This window comes from Chrysochloris asiatica, unplaced genomic scaffold (genome assembly GCF_000296735.1).
Source record: "Chrysochloris asiatica unplaced genomic scaffold, ChrAsi1.0 scaffold00059, whole genome shotgun sequence".
Taxonomy (NCBI): Eukaryota; Metazoa; Chordata; class Mammalia; order Afrosoricida; family Chrysochloridae; genus Chrysochloris; species Chrysochloris asiatica.
Genome location: NW_006408577.1, coordinates 13125755 through 13149538, shown reverse-complemented (window position 1 = coordinate 13149538; position 23784 = coordinate 13125755). Strand labels below are relative to the sequence as shown.

The window sequence follows — 23784 nt, the reverse complement described above, 5'->3', positions numbered from 1 at the left end:
GAACAAATAACTATCCACTAAACTCTAAATATAAGAAATATGGTATGGTTTGTATTCTACTTTGGAATCATTTATGGTTTGTTTTTCTCTTTTAAAATTATATAAATCATATATTACTGAGTGAATATCACTTTGTGTTCATTTTAGGGCTCTAGTGTCTTAAAAGTAATTTAATACCGGTTAATATCAACAAGTGCTTTTCAATACTAGTTAAAGAGAGTCAGTACTTACAGGACCACCGGGACTACCACGTTCACCTTTGACTCCTTGAGGACCAGGAGGACCCTAAATGACATGTGAGGGGGGAAAATAAGTTCTATAAAAATGCACACACAAATTTGGAAATGCTTTAAAAATTTGAAAAACAGTACTTTTATGACTTAAGTGAGGTTATAGCTAGATAGCTAGAATGGAGAAGGAAACTCAGAAGTGTATTATTGTGAAGATTGTATTCTTGCCACCATGCTAAACAATCTCAGTGTGAAATATTGTTAACCCTGAGCACTTTCCATTAGAAGGCTGAGAGAGCAAGCACACTTACCGCAGGTCCAGCACCTCCAGTGGGTCCTGCAATTCCGGGAGGACCTCCTTCTCCTTTTTCACCAGGAGCACCTCTTTCTCCTTTAGCACCAGGCTCACCATTTTGTCCCTGCAGTCAGAAACAGCAGCACCTTGTCAGTTGGCACCCTTGACTTATCATTATTTTTCTTCAGAAGATAGAATGCTTCAGAAACATGGACAATGAAGTAAGGAAAGAAGACTCACTGAAGACATGACAAAACAAAGTTCATCCGAATATTTCCATGGAAAAAGAAAACTAGCAATCAACTGTAATGTATGTATTATTTGTCACAGGGAGAAAGATTCTCCAAAGTTTATGCATTTGAAAATCAACCCAAAACAAACAAGTTGCCTTCTAGCTGATTCCCACTCATGGTGACCCCACACACGTCTGTGAAAAACTGTGTTGCATAGGGTTTGCACCAGTAAATTCATTTAAGAAAAATATGGCTTATAGAAAATTTTAGTTATATTATTTTATTACTAAAGAACTTTACAGTGCTGTTTAAAACTCATTACCTACACATAAAGGCAGATCAGGCATCTTTTATGGAGGAAGAATAAGGGTAAAGAAATAGATTCAAGGCAGGTCCAGAACTGACACTTAACTAATGAAAGATGATAATTCTGGACTATGTAACACACATGCTTCAATGTTCAGACTTACAGGAGCACCAGGGAAGCCAGCAGGTCCTGGAGGTCCAAGTTCACCTCTCTCACCCTGCAGAAACATGTCCTTGTTAGTCACACTGAGCACACATCATCTCACATAGCACATCATCTTTTCCTTTAGTCAAGAAATGTACAAAGTTAACAAATATAAGTTACAGTTTAACTTTTGAAGACTTCATTTGACAACAAATTATAGAATTGAAAACACCAAAGCCATTTATTCCTTCTACCTCTCATCTTACTTACAAGAAAAACAGTTTGATAACTGTGAAGTGACTAACTTCTAAAAATAAAATATCTTTAAATATGGCTAGAGTACATTGCAAAATCAATCAATTAATTAAAAGAATATTAACTACATATCTGTCCTTAAGTCTCAATGTCCTGAAGACAAAGAATTTTAAATCTAGACATAACTATAAGCACAGATCCTTTGCATTGAAGAAATATTTATTTACAAATATATATAGCTTATACAATTTTTATGCTTTCTTTTTAGGAGTTGAATAGTAAAGAAAGCATGATTTAATATTCTCTTTGGTGAATTTTTGATAGAAGAAAATTAACTTTTCCTTGCATGCCATATGGTCCCTAAAAAAAGTTCTCCAAATTTGAGGTTTAGGGAATCCTAAATCAGAACTGCTAAGGACAGAAACCTGAGTAGCTTCTGTTGGGGTGGGTTTAAAGGAACATGTTGAAAATGTCTTTCACACTTACAGGGCCACCACGAGGTCCCATTGGACCTGGAATTCCAGGACCACCACTTTCACCCTGGAAGAGAGAACAAGAATTAACATTATGGCTACTGTCTGGCATCTAACAAGCCAAAGACATTTTCTTTCCATTTTGCTTCCTTAGTAGTAAACATTACCTTATCTCCATTCTGTCCAGGTGGGCCAGGGGGACCAATGGGACCAACAGGACCCTAAAGAGAAGAGAAATATCATTTTAATATTGAATATTAGGAGCATCATTTTTCATATTAACTAAATAGAAATACATAGATATATTATTCATCTATTAAAATTACAAATAGGATTTTCCCCCCAGCTTGAATGATAAATACTTACTCTGAGAATAAATAATATAGAATTTATGTAAGATTGCATAAATATCATTGTGAAAGACAGTAGAATTCAGCAGCAATTTATTGATTTTTCTCTCTGTTCAGAATTAATTTTTTAAAAACTATTTTTAAAAATTGTTTTGCTCCACTCTTGATCATTCTTCAAAATGCTTCAATAATCCAGTTAAAGCACTACTACATGGGCATTTTTAATATTAAAGTTTTACTTATATTTCATAATTGAAATATTAGGCATCATTTTCTCTTTTTTTTATTGGGATGATGACTTATGGATCTAACCTTTCAGAAGTATTAATTAATTTCTCTAAGACAATTGTAATCAGTATAATAGGCATAAAATGGCTTGATTATCATGTTTCTTTGCTATAGTCCTACCAAGAAAATGTTTAATAATGTGAATATAAATGATTAAAATGTGATAGTTATTTTTTAATTTTTAGTTTTGAAATAGTTATAGAAATAAATATACAGGGAAGTCCTCTGGACCCTTCCCATAGCTTCCCCAATGTTAAATGTTAACAAAAAAACTAAAGTATCAAAATCAAGAAAATGGTATATTTCTGGAGTTTATTCAGATTTCATGCGTTGTACATACACTTATTTGTGTGTGTACCTGTAGCCTTACACAATTTTATCACAGGTGTGCCTGAGCATAACTATCACAATAATCAAGTACTCAACTGAACAATCACTACAAGGCTCCTTTGTGTCAGACCTTTATAGTCAAGCGAACTACTTTTTCTCTATCCTTAGACCCTAACAACTACTAATCTATTTTAGATCTCTAAAATTGACCTAGTTTATGAACATGAATGGTACACAATTGCACATTATGTCTTCTTTGAAGTCTGGCTCTTTTTTTTTTTTTCCTCAGAATAATTTCCTCAAGGTTATACAAGCTGTTGGATGTATAAATAGTCCATTTACTTTCATTGCTAAGTAATATTCCCTGGTATGGATGTATCACAAGATTACAGTGTCTTTGATAATAAATAGCATCTTAATGAACCAGACTGACTATCTTGGATTTTAATGACTCCTTATGACTTTATCTTGTAACCTTCATCTTGTTTTGAGATTTTTCCATTCCTAGATCACTATCAAACTATCAACTGAGAGATATAAACCAGGTATTTTAACAATCAAGACATGTGGGTCTTTTTAACAACCAAAGGTGATAAACTATGATCTAATTTATCAGTATTGTTTTAAATATAAAACAGTTGAGGTAATATAAAATAGTTGAGGTAACAATTGAGGTAGTAAGTAGTGTTTTATATGTAAAACAGTTTAGGTAACAGTTGAAGCCTGTTTCTCTTCAATGTAAATGTGTAGATACTCACCCTTGGGCCATCTTTCCCGGGAGCACCATCAGCACCTGAGCTGCCTGGTTCACCCTGTCCACAAAACCCAAAGTAATAGGATTATATTGTTACTGTCGGGTACCATTAAGTTGATTTTGACTCATAATGACCCCATGTGACAAAGTAGAGCTACCCCATAGGGTTTTGGGGCTTTAAGGGAGCCAATCACCAGATTTTCTTCTATGAGGCTGCTTGGTAGATTTGAACTGCCAAAGTTTTGATTAGCAGTCCATTTTCTTAGCCCTTGTTTCAGCAAGATTATAAGAAAATTATTTTGTTGTAGTTGTTAAGTGCCATCGAGTCGGTTCTGACTTATAGCAACCCTGTATAGGGTTTCCAAGGAATGGCTGGTGAGTTTGAACTGCCGACCTTGTGGTTCAAACTGACCTTGTGGTCCAGTGCTTTATCTTATAGCACCACACCAGGACTCCAGTAAGATTATAAACATATTCTATTAAAACCTGCCAAGTTGAGCAGTCCTTAAGATTTGCTGTGATGAACTAGTCATTCTGACAATTACTCTAAGAATACATTCCAGATTTCATAGAGCATAAAAAATAATTTTGAAAATTGATGACTTCCCAGTAGAGTATCTTCCCTTTAACCTATAAAGTCTGTTTTATTACCCAATAAGGAGAAAACAAGTCAGTACCTTGTCGCCTTTTGGACCTGAACCTCCAGGGCCTCCTCTTTCACCAGGCATCCCTTGAATACCAGGAGACCCAGGAGGACCAGCTGCCCCAGGAGTACCAGAAGGACCCTTAAATGAAAGGCAAAATATTAATCACAATAAGAATATGTTATACATTTTCTAAAATTGATATTAATTGAATTATGTGCAGTTACCTTTCCTCCTTCGGGACCAGGGGGGCCAACTCCACCTCTAGCTCCTGGGGTTCCTGGGGGTCCAGGAGCTCCACGTTCACCAGGGGCACCAGAGTCACCCTGTAGTAGGAAAATCCAGTAGCCACATTAGAAAAACTAAAGCATTAAAACAAAACAATAACACTTCAAGATGTATTATTTTGATGAGGGAAACTATGTTCCCAATGTTTATTTATGAACAGTTTGGATATTATTATAGTTATTAAAGAGCATATGGTTCACTTATTGGAAGAAACTTAAAAGAACTTATCTAATCAAGGAAACTTTAATTTCTTGTCTCCTATTTATCTTTGAAGCATTTACTATTATTTAATTCACAAGGGTGAATATTTTAAAGTTTTTTTACCAAAAGTTTTTCTTTTACAAAATTAGTACAATGCCATGATTTTCTATTTGAAAATTTCAGGCTCATAATAGATTCTATGGTGTTTATTGATGTCATAGAATTAGATTTTTCCTATTGAAGTAAATTTAATGGTTTGGAAATGTCTTTCAGTTTTCTTAAGTGTATTCACCAAACCATTGCAATGGTGCTTTTCTAAAGTGAGGATTTTGGTTTCATATAATAAGTATGTGTCACTAACAAAATTCTCTATACTTTGCTAAAGAAATTAGAGAATGGATTTAATGGCTTACCTTGCCTCCTGGAGTTCCAGGTGAACCAACGTCACCCTTTGGACCCTGAGAGATAAGCATTATATAATTAAATCTATGTAAGAATTCATGCTATAAAAATAAAAATGTAAGCAAAATGCACAGTTGACCTGTTTGCATATAATACAATTTTTCAAATATTGAAAGTAAATATCTTTCTTTAGTTACTTTTATTTTATGGTAAAACTGAAAATATCTGTGTAACAGTTACTCTTTAAATATTTCTTCTTTGTTTTGATAATGAACATTTCAATACTAAATGTTAAAACTCAGATACTATGGCAAGAGGAAACACAAAAGCTAATAATTAATAAATGATTACTACTCATTTTCCTGGTTGTTGAGTTTTGAAAAATGTGTGCAACTTACTGCTTCACCGGGTTTTCCGTTCTCTCCTGGGGGGCCACCAGGACCAGGCAAGCCCTACAAAAAAAAATCACGTTTGTACTGTATAATCACTCCAATCACTGTTAACCAGAAAACTTCTTAGATGTAAACAAGTTTCTACAACTGAGTATTTAATGGTTTTGGGGGTCTCTTTTAGGGATAGAAAAGTTGTGCTACTCAGAATTCAATCACAGAGACATGATAACCAAATCTTATAAAGCTATAGCCATTTTACTTTTTTCTTCCTGTTGCTGTTTTTAAAAATGAATGAATTAACCTAGCAAGATGAATTTAGTTATGTGAATTTATATTGCAATAAAACATCAAGAGAAAGCATATTAGTCTAATCAATTCTTTTAAACAGTATTAATGACATGGAAGATAGCTTTTAACAGTGTCCACCATTTTAATTCAAGATGAAATGTAAACTTAAAACATTAAGCTTAAGTAAATAGTAATCTAGTAGTATAACAACAAATTTGAACACTCAGCTAAGGCAACAAATAATGATAATAAAAGAAAGTATTCAGTTGTCTGATAAAAGAAGGTCCTAATATACATTAAAAAAAATCAGTCCTTACTTGTAATCCAGCTGGACCAGGGGGTCCTGTTTCTCCTTTGTCACCAGATGGTCCCTATGTAGAGAGGTAGGATGAGATGCTCCATTATCCACTGTATTTTCATATTTAATCTGTGCCACTTTCATGGCAGCACACCCATTTCTGAACTTTAAAAGTAATGGTGTGAAGAAGGGTTGTAGGAATGCTACAATGCAGACATGCACAACGCGAATTGAAATAAAGCTAGAATTTAGTTAACTAAGTAAATAAGCTTGCTTTGAAATTGGCTTGGTGATCAATAGTGATATAGTTTCCAAAATTATATAATTTTTGAAGTCTGCACCTTACCCTGTGTCTACCCTACATTTATCTCTGTTTTATGTGAATATACTTACCATTGGTCCTGGGGGACCATGAGGTCCAGTTTCACCATTTTTTCCAGCAGGACCCTAAAGTGAAAGAACAGTTAGAGAAGTAGAGGTAATAAAGGTAACAGATAAATCATATGTTTAGAGATCAGTGAGTACATTTTGTTGTTGTTTAGTGCTGTTGACTAAAAATACATTTATGAGAGCTATGTACCTGAGGTCCAGGTCCTCCAGGGCCACCCCGCTCACCATTCTTGCCAGGAGCACCCTAAAGGAGAAGCATCCAATATTTATGCATTCCCAAGAGTAAATCATGAATCATACTGTTCCCGCATATTTTTCATCTGCCTCCTCCACACATACACATACAGCTACAACTAAATACTGTTTTCTAGAGGTTGTTAGTGTTGTTGATTGCCATCCAACTGATTCTGACTCATGGGAAGTTTTAAAGCTAAACCTATGTAAATATCTCAGAATTCCCAAAAATGTATTTCAGTTCCCTTTTCACTGGCATTTTCATTTTCATATATTTTTCTGCTTCTTGAGGAGAGATCAAGTTTTGGCCAAATCTGCATTTCAATATGTAAATTAAAAAGTTTTTTTCTCTATAATTGTGTATCTAAGAAATTTATGAAGTAACTCACATCATTTCCTTTAGGACCAGGGAAACCCATGACACCAGGCTGACCTCGGGGACCAGATGGACCTGGAGGACCTGGTCTGCCACTTTCTCCTTGACTTCCCTAATAAGAAAAAAGTCACATTAATAAAGGTTTAGTAAAGATCTGACAAAAATACACAAATTACATACATACATGCAGTCTGTATTTCATTAAGTCTGTGAAATGAAATGTTTTAAAGTACATACTGGAGGTCCTGGTTTCCCATCACTGCCTGGGCCTCCTGGGCTTCCGGGCATGCCCTGTATTAAAAAAGTCAGTCAGTAAGTTGATTAATATTATCTCTTTAAAAAAAAATTGTACTGAAAAAATTTTTGTTTTGAGATTTTCACTTACATGTGCAACCCCATATTTTCATATATTGTCTTATGTTTATCAAATGTCTTCATCAAGTGCTCTACTTTCTGTTCTTTATTCATCTATTCTAGTTTGTTTTCTTTAAATAATTTTGTTTGTTTTGTTTTTAACCTTACAAAGGTATAGTCTGACAAGTTATCTTTGATCCTCCTTCATTCACTTTAATCCTTACAATATGAAAATGTCTTTCAAGCAAATGATTTAACACACCCTCATTCCTGGACCTCCGGGTTGACCATCTCGGCCTGGTTCTCCACTAACTCCTCTTGTCCCTGCAGGACCTGGACCACCACGTTCCCCAGCAGGCCCCTATGTGTTGAAATAAATGAATGGATATTTAAAATAGGTTTTATTGACCTAGACATTGACAACCTTTATAATAAAAGAACTTCATTTTTTCTTAAAGAGTGTTGGTGTGTAGCTAACATGATAGGTATAAATGACAGTTATCTATTAGCTTAAAGAGTGTTGGTGTGTAGCTAACATGATAGGTATAAATGACAGTTATCTATTAGCTTGTATTGCCATAGTAGACAAATCTTAAGAGGACTACAATGAATATCTTATGCTTTGGAAAAAACATTATTTAGTTGGCTTAACAACATATGTCTGTGCATATAAAAGTTAAATATCTACTTATGATATAGACTCATATTTGCATATCACTTTAGAGTTTTCAAGAACTTTTAGATATTTTTATATATGTATTCTTTCAATGATGCTAAGATAAATACTTCCTAAATGGCATGTAAGTTACAGGATTTTGAGAGCTTGGCTTACTTTAGTTATAAAGACAGGAAAATGAATGACCAAAGTTGGAAACATTGTTTTACTTAGGAATTTTGTTTTCTAAACTATGATGTATGTCTTTCAGAAATTAAAGGTTTCATTCATAGGAAACTTTATAGAATAAAGTGTTAACTTGTTGCAGTTACAATTAGGAAAATGGAAAATAAAGTTATCTACCTTTTCTCCTGGAAGGCCGTTTGCTCCAGGAGGTCCTCGGAATCCAGGGGCACCCTGAGGATAATGAGAGCCATGTATTTGATTCCAAAGTATTCAAAGTTTTCCATGATTCTTGAGTAGCATTATACTAGAATTCGTTTAAAGCAATAGTTGGGCTTAGATACTCATCTTGAGATAAATTATAGTTGACTGAAGGTGGCATTTATAAGGATGACAGTGATTTTGTTTTTCTGTTAGATGCCTCCATGGAAACATACCCTTTCTCCTGCAGATCCTGGAAGTCCATTTGCACCAGGCTCTCCAGGAGAACCGTCTTTGCCATCTTCACCCTTAGGCCCTGGAATACCTGGAGAACCAGCTTCCCCCTAAGAAAGGATGTCACAATAGAGGGATAATGACTGAACTTGATTGCAAGAATGTTTTCATGTTTACTTCCTAATTATATGTTTCATTTTTCTAAGAGATAAGGACATCTGGTGGGGAGGATTACTTACGCGTTCACCACGTTGTCCTGGTTCTCCTTTGGCACCATTCTTACCCGGTTCACCCTAAGTGAAATGAAATTTGGGCTCAAAACAGGTAAGAAAGATGAATGAAATTATCCCCAGTAATATGTTTCATTTACAGAAACAGAGTGAAAATAATTATAAATTCAACAGAACATGAGGAAAATAATGGCAATTGTTTTTCTTCTTGTAGGAATTAAGCCACATCTTTTATGTACTTATTTATTAATATGAAAAATGAACCACAAAGTTTGGAATATGACCAATATAACATAGAAACATGAATAATGAGGAATAACATTTATCCTCCAAACCACCCTGCATCTTTTAGGCATCAAAGGAAAAATAGGCAACTTACTGCACCACCACGAAGTCCAGGAACACCATTAGTACCAGCTGGTCCTGGAGGACCCCTAGGTCCAATCAGTCCTGGAGCTCCAGGAATGCCAGAAGGACCCTAAAAATAACCCAGTAACACTAACATTAGCCACACTTGACTTCTGAATGCTTAACTTGAGCATTGCAAGTCTATCATTAGGCAAAATAAAAAGGAAACCATGAATGTATGTGTGGACACATACCATTTCACCTTTACCACCAGGACTACCATTACTCCCAGGGGGGCCCTATGGGAAAGAAGACCATATCAATAATAATGCAAGTAGCACACACATATTTGAAGTTGTTTACGTGTTGGTAAGAAATTTACTAGTGAATAAAATGCTTTCTAGAAAGTGGGTGGTTTCTCCAGCTATAAAAATAATGGCAAAGAGATTTATCATTGTCTGAATACAGTAAAGGTGCTATGCACTTGGTTTACATTGTTAATCAATAAATTAATAAGAGATATTTTTGGTCATTTCTTCCCTTAATTATTATGACTGGCAGTTAGTTCAGGGAATGTTTTACAGTGTCTGATAACTTTTCCATCCTCCACTTTATTCTGTGTCAAATAAGCATAAAATTCATAAATTCAAGATGTATAAACCTCAAAACTGACCACTTTTTAGTTTAAATCAGATCAGTATTTATCAGTTAGTAGAATCATTGCAGCACACTTATCAATATGTATTTTTAAGTAGATCATTTTAACTACCAGCAGCAGTAAAACATATGCTGCCTAAGTGTAGATCCATTCTCACTCTCAGCTGACTATGTGCTACTTACAGGAGGCCCTTGAGCACCAGCGTGTCCCTGAGGTCCAGGTTCTCCTCTTTGTCCAGGAGAACCACTTGAACCAGGAGACCCTGCAGGTCCAACTTCACCCTAAGAAATAAAACCTTAAGAAGTCACTTTCTTTTGCCACTTCAAATCACTAAACCAGCTTACTCTTCAGTCTTGTTTAAACCCATTTCTCCCAAAGGCTGAAGTAGTATGACTATATTCTGTAACTGAAGTGAGGAATCATTAATCAAGAGGGCAGAGAAAACTGACAAATACAAAAACTGTTTTGGGGCTTCAAAACATATGTGGAAAATTCCATTTATCCAAAAACTTTGTGGTCCCCTTGTATGTGTATGTGCTTTGCAATTTTCTCCACTTCCTAAAAAGAAGAGGACAGTCAGGAGAGCTGAATGCTTATAACACCAGCTTTCAAATCAAGAACAAGGTTTTAAAGATCTTTATAGATTAAAACATCATTTAGACTGGCAAGAAAAAATCATTATCACGAAGCAATTCACTATTCTTTTATTGTTTATAAGATATCATATTATATTCTTCTATAAAGAAATAAAAATTTATGACCACGGAGTCAATTCCCACTAATAGTGACCCTGCAGAGTAGAAGTGCTCCATAGGGTTTATCTTTAAGGGTTGTAATCTTGACAGAAGCAAACTGCCACATAGGTCTCCCACACATCAGCTGGTGGGTTTGAACTGCTGATCTTTCGGTTAGCAGTGGAATGCTTTAGCTACAGCACCACCAGGGCTCCTATCCTACTATGTTATCGTTGTTGTTAAGTGCCCTCGAGTGGGTTCCAACCCATTGCAACCCTGTATAGGGTTTTCGAGGAGCAGCTGGGGGGTTTGAACCACCAACCTTGTGGTTAAATCACCCTTGCAGTTGAGTGCTTATCCAACAACCACACCAGTACTCCATCCTTCTATGGAAACATATACTTACCTTAGCACCAGGGGAACCAGGGAATCCCGCTGTTCCAGGAGGACCAGGGGGGCCCTGCAAAGTTAAATGCAATTTAAAGAGCCCTTAATATAAATTAAAACTCACCCATACATAAAACAGAAGGCATTTGTGCACATTAATTTTGCAGAATATCCAAACCCATTACTATCAAGTTGATTCTGACACATTGCTACTCCAAAGGACAGATAAGAACTGTCCCATCGCGTTTCCAAGGCTCTAATCTTTTTTTGGAAGTGGACTGTCAGATCTTTCTCCTGGCAGTAATCAATTGTTCATGGATGACTATTGTTTGGAAAAATAATGTGCAAAATAAAAAGAGTGAAATATAAAGTTAGAAAATACGAGTTTCCAATGACATTTGTCATTAGTTCTATAATTTTGTGTAGGTAACTTAGTCCTGAGCATTTGTGCTCTCCTTTATTAAATAAAGATAACATTATGATTTATTTTTCAGAGATGTTTAAATTTTCATATCCAATATTGGATACTAACTAGTATTGTAAGCACCATACAGGTGTTAACAATTAGTCAAGCATGTTTAGGAGTATCAGAGTCTAGATTTTGTTTATGGGGTCAGTACCAGTTGCAATCGAGTATTTATTGACAATGTTGAGTGTATGTTCTATTGTTGTTGTTGTTGTTAAGTACTGTGGAGTCAGGTCTGACTCACAGGGACCCTGGACAGGGTTTCCGAGGTTGTAAATCTTTACGGGAGCAGAAAGCCTCATCTTTCTCCTGTGGAGCAGCTGGTAGTTTTGAACTGCTGACCTTAAGGTTCGCAGCCCGATTCGTAACCACTACACTACCAGAGCTTCTTGTATGTTCTATAACCATATGTGTATATATATAGAGAGAGGAATCTAAGATATATATAGATTCCACAATGAACAATCTCTCATTACCCTAGAGCAAATTAGGGTTAGCTAAAATGTTACTTACCGGTTGGCCATCACTACCTCGAGCACCATCATTGCCTCGAGACCCCTAAAAAGAGAAGTTTGTTTCAAATATTTTCTTAATTCTGACAGATTTATCACAGTTAAAATTCTGACTAACATTCTGAGTCAATTAAATTGAAATTTTCTGAGGAATATTAAAATCTGATTTTTAGAGTCAGATTATAAAAATTCTTATCTAGACAGTAATATTCTAAAGTATGTGCATTAGATTCGGTATTAAAGAACTGAATGTGAATTATGGTTTTACTAACATATGCAAATAAAAAAATTTAAAAGATACTAATTATAAAACATATATGTTTTTCCCTATAATTATGGCCAAAATTATATGACTCTGCATATATTTTTATAGAAAGAACATTGTCCTGCAGACTTTCACAGTTTGGAGATACAGCTGAGGGGTCTATATTTGCCACTCAAGTTGTGTCATTGGTCAACTTCGGTGATGATACTCACTGCAGCTCCAGGAAGCCCAGGTCGTCCCCGTTCACCAGGAGTTCCTCTTGGACCCTGGAAAATAAAACCAAAAGTAGAGTTTTACTTTAAAGCCTGTAAGAGCATGATTTGTGAAGAGGGATGTGATCAGTAAAACTGAAAACTGTATGTATGGAGGGAAGGATAATTACCATTGGTCCAGGAGACCCATTTTCACCAGGAAGACCATTTTCACCCTAGATAAATAAAATATTCTATTATTTCATGTAATAAGACAAGTATTTTTATAGATTTTAGACACATATTATGAATATTATGGAGCTTCACGTAAAAGTACATTTTAACCACTCAAAATTCTGTTCACACTTTATTTTAATTTCTGCATCTTAAAATTTTGAGAATAAATCAGGTGATCAATGGCCCTCTCTGAGATGTTCAATATCAATTTAGCTTCCATGGAAGCTTTTGACTCTATCAGTCATCATTATTCATCTTCTAGAGGCAAAATTCAGGTAATTTCAGAAAATGTTTAACTCCAAAATATGAATCTTAAATAAATTAATACAATTTGTAAAGGAACTAATTTATGAAAAGATTTTTTCTTGTGATTTACCTTTAACCCAGGAGCACCTGTATCACCCTTTTCTCCATTCCGTCCATCAAAGCCCTATGAAATGCATGAGGATAGTAAAAATTATTACAATAGGTTAATCATCCAGATGGCTTAATAAACTTTGCACTGAATTTTTCATACATAGTTTTTACCACCCAGCAAAATTTTTAACTTTGACTTAAGTAATTTAAAAAAATTTTTAAGTTCACTGAAGATATTTGACATTTATGTAACTGCAAAAAGATATGAATTAGTTGGAAAGTATAAGTTCAACTAGGAAATTACTTTAACTATAGAATAAGAAACATCAGCTTCAAATATTTTATTTCAATTAAGTTGCTAGATATTTGGGCAATTGGTTGAGTCTACTTAATGTTTTAGAATAGAATAAAGCTGCAAGACTTAATAAAAAAGCAGCATTATTAATAATGTTTTCATTGTTTCTGGTAATGATGATAAGAAAACTGTTATACTTTGTCAAAGATTTCCATACATTTCAGTACAAAGTTAGTTCGATCATTTTGCATAGAACAGGTAATTGGTTTGTTAAAAATATAAAATCGATAGACTTATTGCACATCTGTTCAAAGATGTTGTTGTTGTTATGTACCGTGGAGTTGGTTCCGACCCATAGCGACCGTGTACAGGGTTTCCGAGGTTGTAAATCTTTATGGGAGCAGAAAGCCTCATCTTTCTCTTGCAGAGCAGCTGGTAGTTTTGAACTGCTGACCGTGAGATTAGCAGCCGATTCGTAACCACTACGCTACCAGAGCTCCTTCAAAGATTCAAAAATTACCATTAGCTAAATGTCAACATATTTTTGAATCACGGAAAATTGGGTGTGAGAATCAACCATTCTGAGGACATTCTGAATTGTCTAGTGAAATTGTCTAGGCAAATAAAGATAGGCAAATGGGACAGATTCTAATCAATGTAGAAAGCGCTACTTACTCTGTGTCCTTTCATACCAGGGAATCCAGGCATGCCGGCAGGACCTTTGATACCCTAAAAATAATTAATAGAAAAAATATTAACTACCTTCAAACAGAATCAAAATCTAGTATCAAAATGATTTCTAAATTTTATTGTATAATAAATTTCAACTAAGGTAATTGCGATTGTTCCAGCTAATTCATTGGATGCTGAAGACTTACCGGAGGTCCAGGCAGGCCTCGCTCTCCAGGTCTTCCTGGTCTACCTGATTCTCCCTAAGTGAAGAAATAGAGATACATAGGTGCTTGTGTATGAAAAAATATAGACAATTAAGGAACTAATCACTTTACATTTTTCTAGACAATGCCTACTCAAAATAGTTGGACTAAAGGTACAATAGAAGAAAAGTACATCGTACAAGGAATGAGGGCTTCTCCCATCTTGGAATAAACTTATAAAGAGATAATGTGGATGTCTCTCCTCACTAATACATTATAACTATCCCTCAACCCAGTGAGAAGAATTTGCTATTGTAAATTAAATGTGAAAGATTCAATTGTTGTTGTTATGTGCTGTGGAGTCGATTCCGACTCATAGCGACCCTGCACAGGGTTTCCAAGGCTGTTAATCTTTATGGGAGCAGAACGCCTTATTTGCAAAATATTAAAAATCCTTAAGCGTTTTCAACTTCATAAGATAGTAATATTAGTTTTTTCCTTATAATAAGCAGAGAGAAGAAACTTATTTCTGCCCTAGTAAGTGTCTGACTAAATCTTCTCAAGATAATTATGAAGCACATTTGGGAATTCTATTAGTCTAGAATTCAATAAATGGCATATCTACTATGAATATATTGTACATATATTCAAAAATGAATATGAGCTAAAATGTTGTTAAGGCAATGACAATTTTTAACTAAGGTTTTCTCTTTGAAATTCTGGCAAATAGTAACTATTGGTTTGAATATTCCAAGCTGAACTTTGTTGTATCTGCATTCAATCCTTAAAAACTTACATCTTTTCCAGCAGGACCAGGTGCACCTAAACTACCAGGAGGACCTGGAGGGCCCTGAAAAGAAGGAAATAATTAAAACATGCAACAGCAACATCAAAACAAAAAACAAATACATTTTTAACTTTTTCTGCCACATCAAGACTTTATTATATATTATGTGTATTCTTGGAAGGAATCTTTTTTAGAAAAATATTTTCAATGATCATCATGAAAATGAGAGAGTTAATATTATACCTAGATTATATCTAATATTTACTGCCTGTTATTACTTACTGCAGGACCAGCTTGTCCATTTTCACCAGGGGGCCCTTGGTATCCTGGAGAACCCTAGAGGATTGAATAATAGGTTAATATTTGAAGGCAACATAATTGCCTAATGGTCATGTACATCATTAAGGCAGTAAGAAATCAGGGTACTCTGCTAGTGTAGATAGCTGATTTGATTGCACTTTGCAGATTGACCTATTTTTCTTTTCCTAACCAGAATAAAGTTAATCTATTCCAATCCACTCCATTGTATTACATTACACTGAAAATGATTTGTTTTGAACTTGAAGTTATATAACAATTAAACATGTGGCTTACTATGAGCAAGCTTTTAATTGCTAATGGTTGTTAATGGAAGGACATTCAAACAGAATTTTAGCATCTTTAAAGGAATGATCAGTTTTTGGGTTAGGGCTTATCTAATTATTTGTAACTATCCATGTTGGGAAAGGAAAAATTAAAATAGGAATTCATAATAACTGTATTTATACAATATGCATGAAGAAGAAAACAGCACTAAGGACCATACTTACAGGGGAGCCAGGATGGCCAGAAATACCAGGAGGACCAGGAGGGCCTGGGGGACCCTGGAATGTAAATTTGAAAGGTAAATGCATTTGAAGTATGTTTTATTCATGCATCAAGGAGATGTCTCTGTTTAGGATTGATATTGGCATCTTAAAAAGAGAATAATTTATTTCATTACTTTATAACTATTCATGAATACGTAGTTTTGTGAGCTCTAAATTAAAATTTCACATAACCAGTTAAAATTACTGCTAAGAAATTGTTAAAAATATTTTTTTTGATTTGAATAACCTCAAAAGATGGCTTCAAAATATGAAAATATCAGTACAAAGTGATACAAGAATCTCTGCAATATTAGGGTGATACTGGTATTGGTGAAGAACCAATGTTTACTAGGAAAACTCATAGCAAAAAATGTTGATTTGCTTACTAAAAAGAAAATCCCATTATCCAATTTTCTCTAAGAGTGATATAAATGAATCAAAATGCATAAATATATTGATACAGATGTTACAGAGTTACATGAGCATGAAAATTTCATAAATAGAATCATGGCAATTTCAAGTCGTTGTTTAGAAATAGAGATTAAAGTAAAAAATACTTTCAGTGTTTTAGTATGTTATTTATAAATTCTGATAATAAATGAATAAAACAGTGATTTATAACTAAATATTATCTTGTAATCTCTTCTTTGATGTCAAAATGTGGTATCTTTATGTATTTATTTGGTTTAGTTTGGTGTGTTCTCAATGGATAGCTGAATGAAAAAAACATAATCCATAATGAGATTATAGCCAGGTTAATCCCAATGTTCACCTAGATTAATAGAATTCTCTTGGGTTTGAAAGATATACATAAAAAATTTACAGCCTCTAAATCAATAGAGGTTTATAAAGTTTTCTCTTTCTAGTTTAATTCACAGTAATTTTAAGCTACTTTTGTCAGTTGTACCTAATAGCTAAAGTTTTATCCTAGTACTTTTAGAAATCACAAACATGAGACCCAATTATCTTGACAGTTATCCTTCATATCCTAGAGAATCCAGTACAACTACCATGCTTTCATATATATGTACATAACTGTTACATGTAATGCAAAATTTCACCTGCCACTTCATCACTCTTCCAGAGAGGTTGTGCTCTAACATGGCTCATTGACATGGGATACCATGCTTCATGTGCATGCACACAGGTTAAAATGGTTTTTGATATTTTCTTCTATCAAAATTTTCATTCCATCAAAAAGTTAGTCAAATTTTCACCAAAAGAAATCCTTCATATACTATGTGAGCATCTGCCTTATAAGGTAAATGGATTTAATGACTCAGGGAATTCAAGAACTATGTATTTGATTTGAAGATTGGAAGTGAGACAGATTGTTATACTGGCTATTCATCACGTGGATGGGTATCTAGAAAGCAGCATTTAATACATGAAAAGGCATCAAGAAAGGCTTCTGAAAAGCTTAGTTGAATAAAAAGAAAAGTAGAAACCAAAAATAAATTTTAGTTTAAAAGTAAGGACTGTATAAGAGTGTGAGATCTAGCATGAAGGCTGATGGGTCCCCAGAATACAGAGGTGGAGTGTCAAACCAGTCATGAAACAAGAGGTGGTAAGCAAATAATGAGTTAGGAGAGAAAATGGAACATGATAATGTCACCACTTTGGCGGGGGGGCATAATCTCAACAATTTTGTATTCCTAAAAGAATCATCAACCAATATTTAACAGACTTGAAGGTTAATAAATACTCTAAAACACTGAGAAACATTTGTACATACAGCTGGCCCAGGATAGCCTCCTATTCCTCCTCCTCCACCAGCCTTGACATCATATGAATCAAACTGAGGAGAATAGTTCTGTAGCAAAGAGACCAGAGAGAAACAAACATATTAGCATGTAGCTCATAGTTCTTTTCAAAATAATTTAGAAGTACAATACCTACTATTCACTGATAGTTTCTACATGACAGAGGATGTGATATGTATTGGATACATTATGTATCTTGGTTATTCTGTTTATTTGCAGCTTTGGATATTAGATATCATAAAGAAACACAAGTCTTTCAAGTAACTCTATGCAGTGATAATTCTAAATAATTTGTTCTTACTGCTACTTAAACAACCATTTCTAAGCAATGCCTTTTACATTGAAAACATAGAAACATAATCTGTTTGAGCTTTGAAGGAACTTTGATATTATATAATGTAACCTTGTCATTTAGAAAACAAATGGAGAAGTTAAATGACTTTCCCAACTGCTTACTGACCTAAATGAATTCTATGTTCCATAACTTTTGATTGTTATGATTCACCTTAAAATAAAAATTCTCAAAGACAATATGCACAATAATGACTGAAATGCTTATAGGATTTTTTGGAACTTATTTTATTTTGAATGCTGGGACTAGTGGTGGATATTCTCTCTCTCTCTCTCTCTCTCTCTCTCTCTCTCTCTGTCTCTCTCTCTTCGTATTGGAGTAAGAATAAGCTAGATGATATCCTTCACTTCTTGTTTAATGGATTTTTAAAAGACATTTTATTATAACCATGTGTTTTCTGATTCATCCTGAATTCATGCAGCACAAATTTACTTGTATTTATGTTTTTATGATAAGTAAGCTGATTGCCATGCTATGCAGGAGGAGTAGGAAGTATGTGCCCTGAAATCTTATCAAAGCAATGGTACAGGTAAGAATACTGCTGTTGACTTGAACTCAGCAAAGAATGTCCATAGTTTTTCAACTGCCCATTGTCCAAACTTTCAAGTCTTTGCCAGTGGAGTTGAAGAGGAAGTAGGGAACAGTTGCAATGATTTCTAAATTCTCTAGGTTATTTCTTTTGGGAGTTGAAAGTGTATTTCTCAAACATGGTACATATGTTTTATGTCTTTGAGAAGATGGAAATTTTAGGATTTGGCAGTATCTTTGCATTATGAAGGAAAATGAACATTTATACAGCATTTAGTACCTGACATATATAAGCACTAAATTATAATTTATTAAAGCCTAAAACAAGAGACCAGATGAAGGAAATCCACAAATGTAATATGCAATATAATCTAACTAAAGAAAAGAAGATGAACTAGGTAGTTTTATACAGGTGGTATTTTACTTCTGGAATTGATTACCTGACCACCGGGAGGACATGATTGACAGATTCCAGGGGCACCGGGAGAACCAGGGGAACCTGGTTGTCCAGGAATACCAGGGTCACCATTTCTCCCAGGAATACCAGGAGGACCCTAAAAACAAACAAACAAAAATCAGAGAGTAAAATAAATAAATCAGTGAGAAGCTCTGGTAATTCAGGATCATTATCAGTGTGTGGCTTCCCTTCTTGGTAAGAGGAAGAATCACTGTTTAAGTGACATATTTTCTTGGGAGCAAATATATTTTATCTAACTCATGAGAATAAATTAATTGCAATTTATCATTTTCAAGGAGTCCTGAAGACACAATGGTTAAAATGTTGGGATGATAACTAAAAGGCTGGTGGTTCAAACACCCGAGTTGCTTTGCAGAAGAAAGCTAAGGCTGTGGGTTTCCATGAAGATTTACATTCATCTTCAGAAGCTCTGGGGAGCAGCTCCACTCTGTTCCGTAGGGGAACTCTGAGACTTGACAGTAGTGGGTTCGGTTTGGGTTTTCTTATTGTTGTTTCCTTTTGACTTTTATTTTCACACTGATTATGAAGATGAAAAAATTTGATGAAGCTTGGGAAACTGGAATCTTTACATGTACAAATAAGGACTCTGTCATTTTATGCCTTTATTTAAATATGTGATATGAAAGAAAATGTATCAATCCTGAAAGTTCAAATCTGGGAAGGATATGACAAGAAAAAAAACAAAACAAAACAAAAAAATCACAACAAACTACTGCAAGAATAGCCCACATGCATTTAATTTCATTAAAGAATCTTTACTTACTGGATCTCCCTTGGGACCTTGAACACCTTGACCATTAGTAGGGCGAGTAGGCTAATAGAAATGGAAAAGACGCACATTAAAATAGACATAGGAATAACTTTCCCATCAAGTTTGGCCCAATTTAAGTATTTATTTCTTAATCCAAATCACATTTAATTCCTAGTTTTAAATAGGAACTTTCATCTTTTACTTGTAATATCAGTGTAACTGTTTGGTAGACACGACTTTATGTTTTCTGTCAAGCTGTTAATGACCAAGAATAACTGAACAGTGGATATTTTTACAATAAAGAATCCATTTGTAAGCATGGAGAACCAAATAATTCCTAAAATTTATTACATACTATCTGATATTTATTACACCACATGATGTTTTACATTGTCCATCTTCTTGCTGTGTGTGTGAGTCCATCTCTTGACTCTACCAGATTTCTCACAGGAAAGATGGGCATATTGCTCAAAAGCTAGACATGCTATTTTTGATGTCATTGTTGTTCCAATAAGTGAGACAATAAAATTGGGTCAGTAGCCCTAGCTATCTCTATTCTGAATGCTAGCTGGTAGCCCAAATTAGCTCTTCTTTTTAACATTTAAAAATACACAGGGAAACAAAATTAGGTGCAAATTATTATAGTATATTTCTGTTCATATTCGTTCTAGATTTCAATAGAACTGAAAGTGTACCTCAAATAGCCATCTTTTGCCTAAGTTTTTCTTCTTAGTTTTGAAATTAAACATTTGCCAAAGGAAATGTAAAGTTTGCATTATTACATTTTCCTGAACGATAAGGCTCTTTAGACTATGAAACACTAGAAGCATTTAAGCAATGATGTTTATATTAATTATATCACTGGAGGCAATTTAAACTAAAGCTATTTTCCCCAATGTATTTGGACATTTCATTAAGAAATAAAATATCATATTCAGCAAAACTTTTACTCAAAAGGATGATATTTCCCAAATGAAAGTGATGATTAAGAGATACATTAGCAATTGTTGTTGTTGTTTTTATGTGCCAATTGGAGTCGTTTCCGACTCACAGCGACTTTGCTTACATTACTCTAAATACCTATTGAATTATTTATAAGTAAATAAGACAAGGCAATGAAAGAATGAATTGAGCCAAAGATTGTTACACAGCCTAAGTATGATATTGAAGCTATCCATGTGAATATGCAATATTTGCATATTTGCATTTAAACATTTCAAAGTAACTTACAGGTATTGGTGGCTGTGGGCAAACTGCGCAACATTCTCCAAACGGAATCTCTGGGTTCGGGCAATCTAATATCTGTTCATCACACATTATTTCATCACAGAGAACAGCTCCTGAGTCACAGACGCATATTTGGCATGGTTCTGGCTTCCAGACATCTCTATCGGCATAAGCCTGACCAAGATGGGAGCATCCTCCGGTAACGACTGGAGAAGAAATGAGATGACATGACATTTTCTGATGTTTATCTAAAATGTGATTTATATTATGCTGTGGTGACTATGTTCAATGGCTATCCAAGAATAAGTCTCTTTTAAATTAGAAAACTGGCGAATCTTGTCTATCAGTTTGCCAGTCTAAGAATGCATGGACAAAAATAAATCTCTTACTTCTTGGATAAGAGTTTAAACATTCTACCTCGAATATTCATTTAAGGAATGAAGAATAAGCTCTTTTAAAGATTCAGTTGTGTATGTTTGGATCTCTTTGTTTTAAGCAGAAAGTGTGGATATTCATTTTCACAAGCCTTTCTAAAGCATTGTCTATATCTTTTAGAATATATCATATTTCTTGGAAACTTTAAGAGATTAGAGCTATTATTTAAGAACTTGCAGCACAAAGCCTGAGTGTGAACTTAGGCTTTGACCATACACAAACCATATTTTCAAGCTTAGCAATCCAATGCAGAGTTATTTTAGAACAAATATTTTCTTCTTCTTTTCCGTAAACTATGATGGTGGTGGTGGTTATGTGCTGTGGAGTTGGTCCCAACTTGCAGCGACCCTGTATAGAGTTTCTAATGCTGTAAATCTTTAGGGGATCAGAAAGCCTCATCTGTCTTCCACGGAACAGCTGGTAGTTTCGAACTGCTGACCTTGAGGTTGGCAGCCTAAATCGTAACCGCTACGATAGTTAAAAAATGCTCAAAATCCCAAACCTATTTATTAAATATATCAAATATTAGTATGCCGTAGAAACAGTTTTGAGGTACCAATAGGAGTCCTGGTGTAGTGCTATGTTAATGAGTTGGATTGCAAGGTCGGTTTGAACACAAAGGTCGGTGGTTCAAGCTCACCAGCAGCTCCTTGGAAACCCTACACAGGATCGCTTTGAGTCGAAACCGACTTTACGCATTTAACAACATGTTGTTGTTGTTAAGTACTGTTGAGTCCATTCTGACCCATAGCGACCCTGTGTAGGGTTTCCAAGGAGCAGCTGCTGAGCTTGAACTGCTGACCTTGCAGTTTAAACTACTTTGCAATATAGGTGAGTTAATTTTGTTTAATAAGAACTTAATACTCATTAACATCACACAAGTACTTAAACATGCACTTGTTGATTGTACAGTTGAAGAGTAGCCTTTCTACCTAACTGCTATGTTTTGCTTTAACTGTAGATGGGATCATTAAATAAAAAAGATGAGTTTGCCACTATGAAGAGTTTCTGGGTTTTATTAACCTAGTTGAGAAATTCAGGGGAAGACTAAGCTACTCTTGGCAGCATAAAAATTATTTCCAGATTTTCCTGGGAAAACTGTAACAAAGCTTGTTGCATGTATTGAATGTTACTATGAGCTCTGTTGAGTATTAGTAGGTCAACACACTGCAGTTTATTTAGTGTATTGTAGATCCCTAGTGATATGAAGAGTTTTCTAAATCACAAAAAAAGAAGAAAAGAAAAAGAATTTTGTTTCTTAAAAAATTAGAAAAACAGAAAACAAAGCAAATATTGGCAAGGAATAAGTAAAAATAATAGGAAAAAATATGAATCATTACTTACCAAGCATACTTGTGGCTTAACATGGTAAAAAATTTTACTTCAACTAAGCCTTGCCTCCTAATTATATGTTAGGTACTGAAATATCAGCAGCTATTAACAATGAATCAGCTTAGGGTTTGCCAACATAAAACCTGGTCTCAATTCACAAAGTATTAGCTGTGGATTGTGGTTAAATACAACTTTAGTTCTTAAAGATTACTGTGATAGCTTACCAGTAATTGAATAAACAATGTTTCTAAACATCTGCACAAATGTTTGCAAACAATAAATGATATATACTAGTCAGTATTTTTATATTTTTTTGAGACAGTAATATTTGATTTTCTCAAAACCAACATCTTTGTAATGTCTGCTGAAGGCATTCTGCTTAGGAGGAAGCAAGTAGTTTGTGTTGCCTTGTAGCCAACACTTTGTGTTGCCTTGTAGCCAAATGGTCTTCAAGTGGGTCCTGAGATTTTCCATCTGGTTATTACATACAGTCATGGCAATTGCTTTTTAAAACTCCTGCTTGAATCTTCTCTGAATGGTTTAAAATTTTAGCTGGTTTGTAAAATTCATGAAGGGAAAAAAAAAAAAAAAAGAATCTATAGAGAACCAAAACCGCCACAACTTTAGTGACTTTGTACAACATCTCAATTGATCCAGGGAGTTTAAAAGTCCATTTAAACTCTGGGTTGCAATTTCCTAATGTGATTTACAGCTAATAAAAGAGATCAAGATGGCTTTATTGCAGTTCCAAATAGTCCAAAGATGATCTGTTTATGTAGTAAAATTTTTCTAGTTCCTTTCCATGTTTGACACAGATAGGTTAGAACATTGGAAAGGAATATTGTCTAAGTTTTTATAAGAGCAATCCTTTATACTTCAGTGGACATAAAAGTCGAATATCAAAATGCATACTTTAGTGCAAGTTAAGT

At 34.5% G+C, this 23784-nt stretch overlaps 1 protein-coding gene across 1 annotated transcript in view; it reads right to left on the bottom strand.

The window, feature by feature from the left end:
• COL3A1 (collagen, type III, alpha 1) overlaps window positions 1-23784 on the bottom strand; it is a 44634-nt gene that overhangs the window by 11380 nt on the left and 9470 nt on the right. The window contains exons 2-37 of the mRNA XM_006864035.1: window positions 21092-21294; window positions 19874-19924; window positions 19073-19186; window positions 17725-17802; window positions 15951-16004; window positions 15424-15477; window positions 15151-15204; window positions 14358-14411; window positions 14155-14208; window positions 13204-13257; window positions 12782-12826; window positions 12612-12665; window positions 12136-12180; window positions 11176-11229; window positions 10218-10316; window positions 9632-9676; window positions 9409-9507; window positions 9039-9092; window positions 8802-8909; window positions 8545-8598; window positions 7789-7887; window positions 7410-7463; window positions 7186-7284; window positions 6753-6806; window positions 6566-6619; window positions 6192-6245; window positions 5593-5646; window positions 5206-5250; window positions 4531-4629; window positions 4337-4444; window positions 3664-3717; window positions 2105-2158; window positions 1951-2004; window positions 1229-1282; window positions 542-649; window positions 232-285 (exon numbers count right to left, since the gene is read on the bottom strand). Of these exons, the coding sequence (XP_006864097.1) occupies window positions 232-285; window positions 542-649; window positions 1229-1282; window positions 1951-2004; window positions 2105-2158; window positions 3664-3717; window positions 4337-4444; window positions 4531-4629; window positions 5206-5250; window positions 5593-5646; window positions 6192-6245; window positions 6566-6619; window positions 6753-6806; window positions 7186-7284; window positions 7410-7463; window positions 7789-7887; window positions 8545-8598; window positions 8802-8909; window positions 9039-9092; window positions 9409-9507; window positions 9632-9676; window positions 10218-10316; window positions 11176-11229; window positions 12136-12180; window positions 12612-12665; window positions 12782-12826; window positions 13204-13257; window positions 14155-14208; window positions 14358-14411; window positions 15151-15204; window positions 15424-15477; window positions 15951-16004; window positions 17725-17802; window positions 19073-19186; window positions 19874-19924; window positions 21092-21294 (2525 nt within the window). The remainder of the gene's footprint in view (window positions 1-231; window positions 286-541; window positions 650-1228; window positions 1283-1950; window positions 2005-2104; window positions 2159-3663; window positions 3718-4336; window positions 4445-4530; window positions 4630-5205; window positions 5251-5592; window positions 5647-6191; window positions 6246-6565; window positions 6620-6752; window positions 6807-7185; window positions 7285-7409; window positions 7464-7788; window positions 7888-8544; window positions 8599-8801; window positions 8910-9038; window positions 9093-9408; window positions 9508-9631; window positions 9677-10217; window positions 10317-11175; window positions 11230-12135; window positions 12181-12611; window positions 12666-12781; window positions 12827-13203; window positions 13258-14154; window positions 14209-14357; window positions 14412-15150; window positions 15205-15423; window positions 15478-15950; window positions 16005-17724; window positions 17803-19072; window positions 19187-19873; window positions 19925-21091; window positions 21295-23784) is intronic.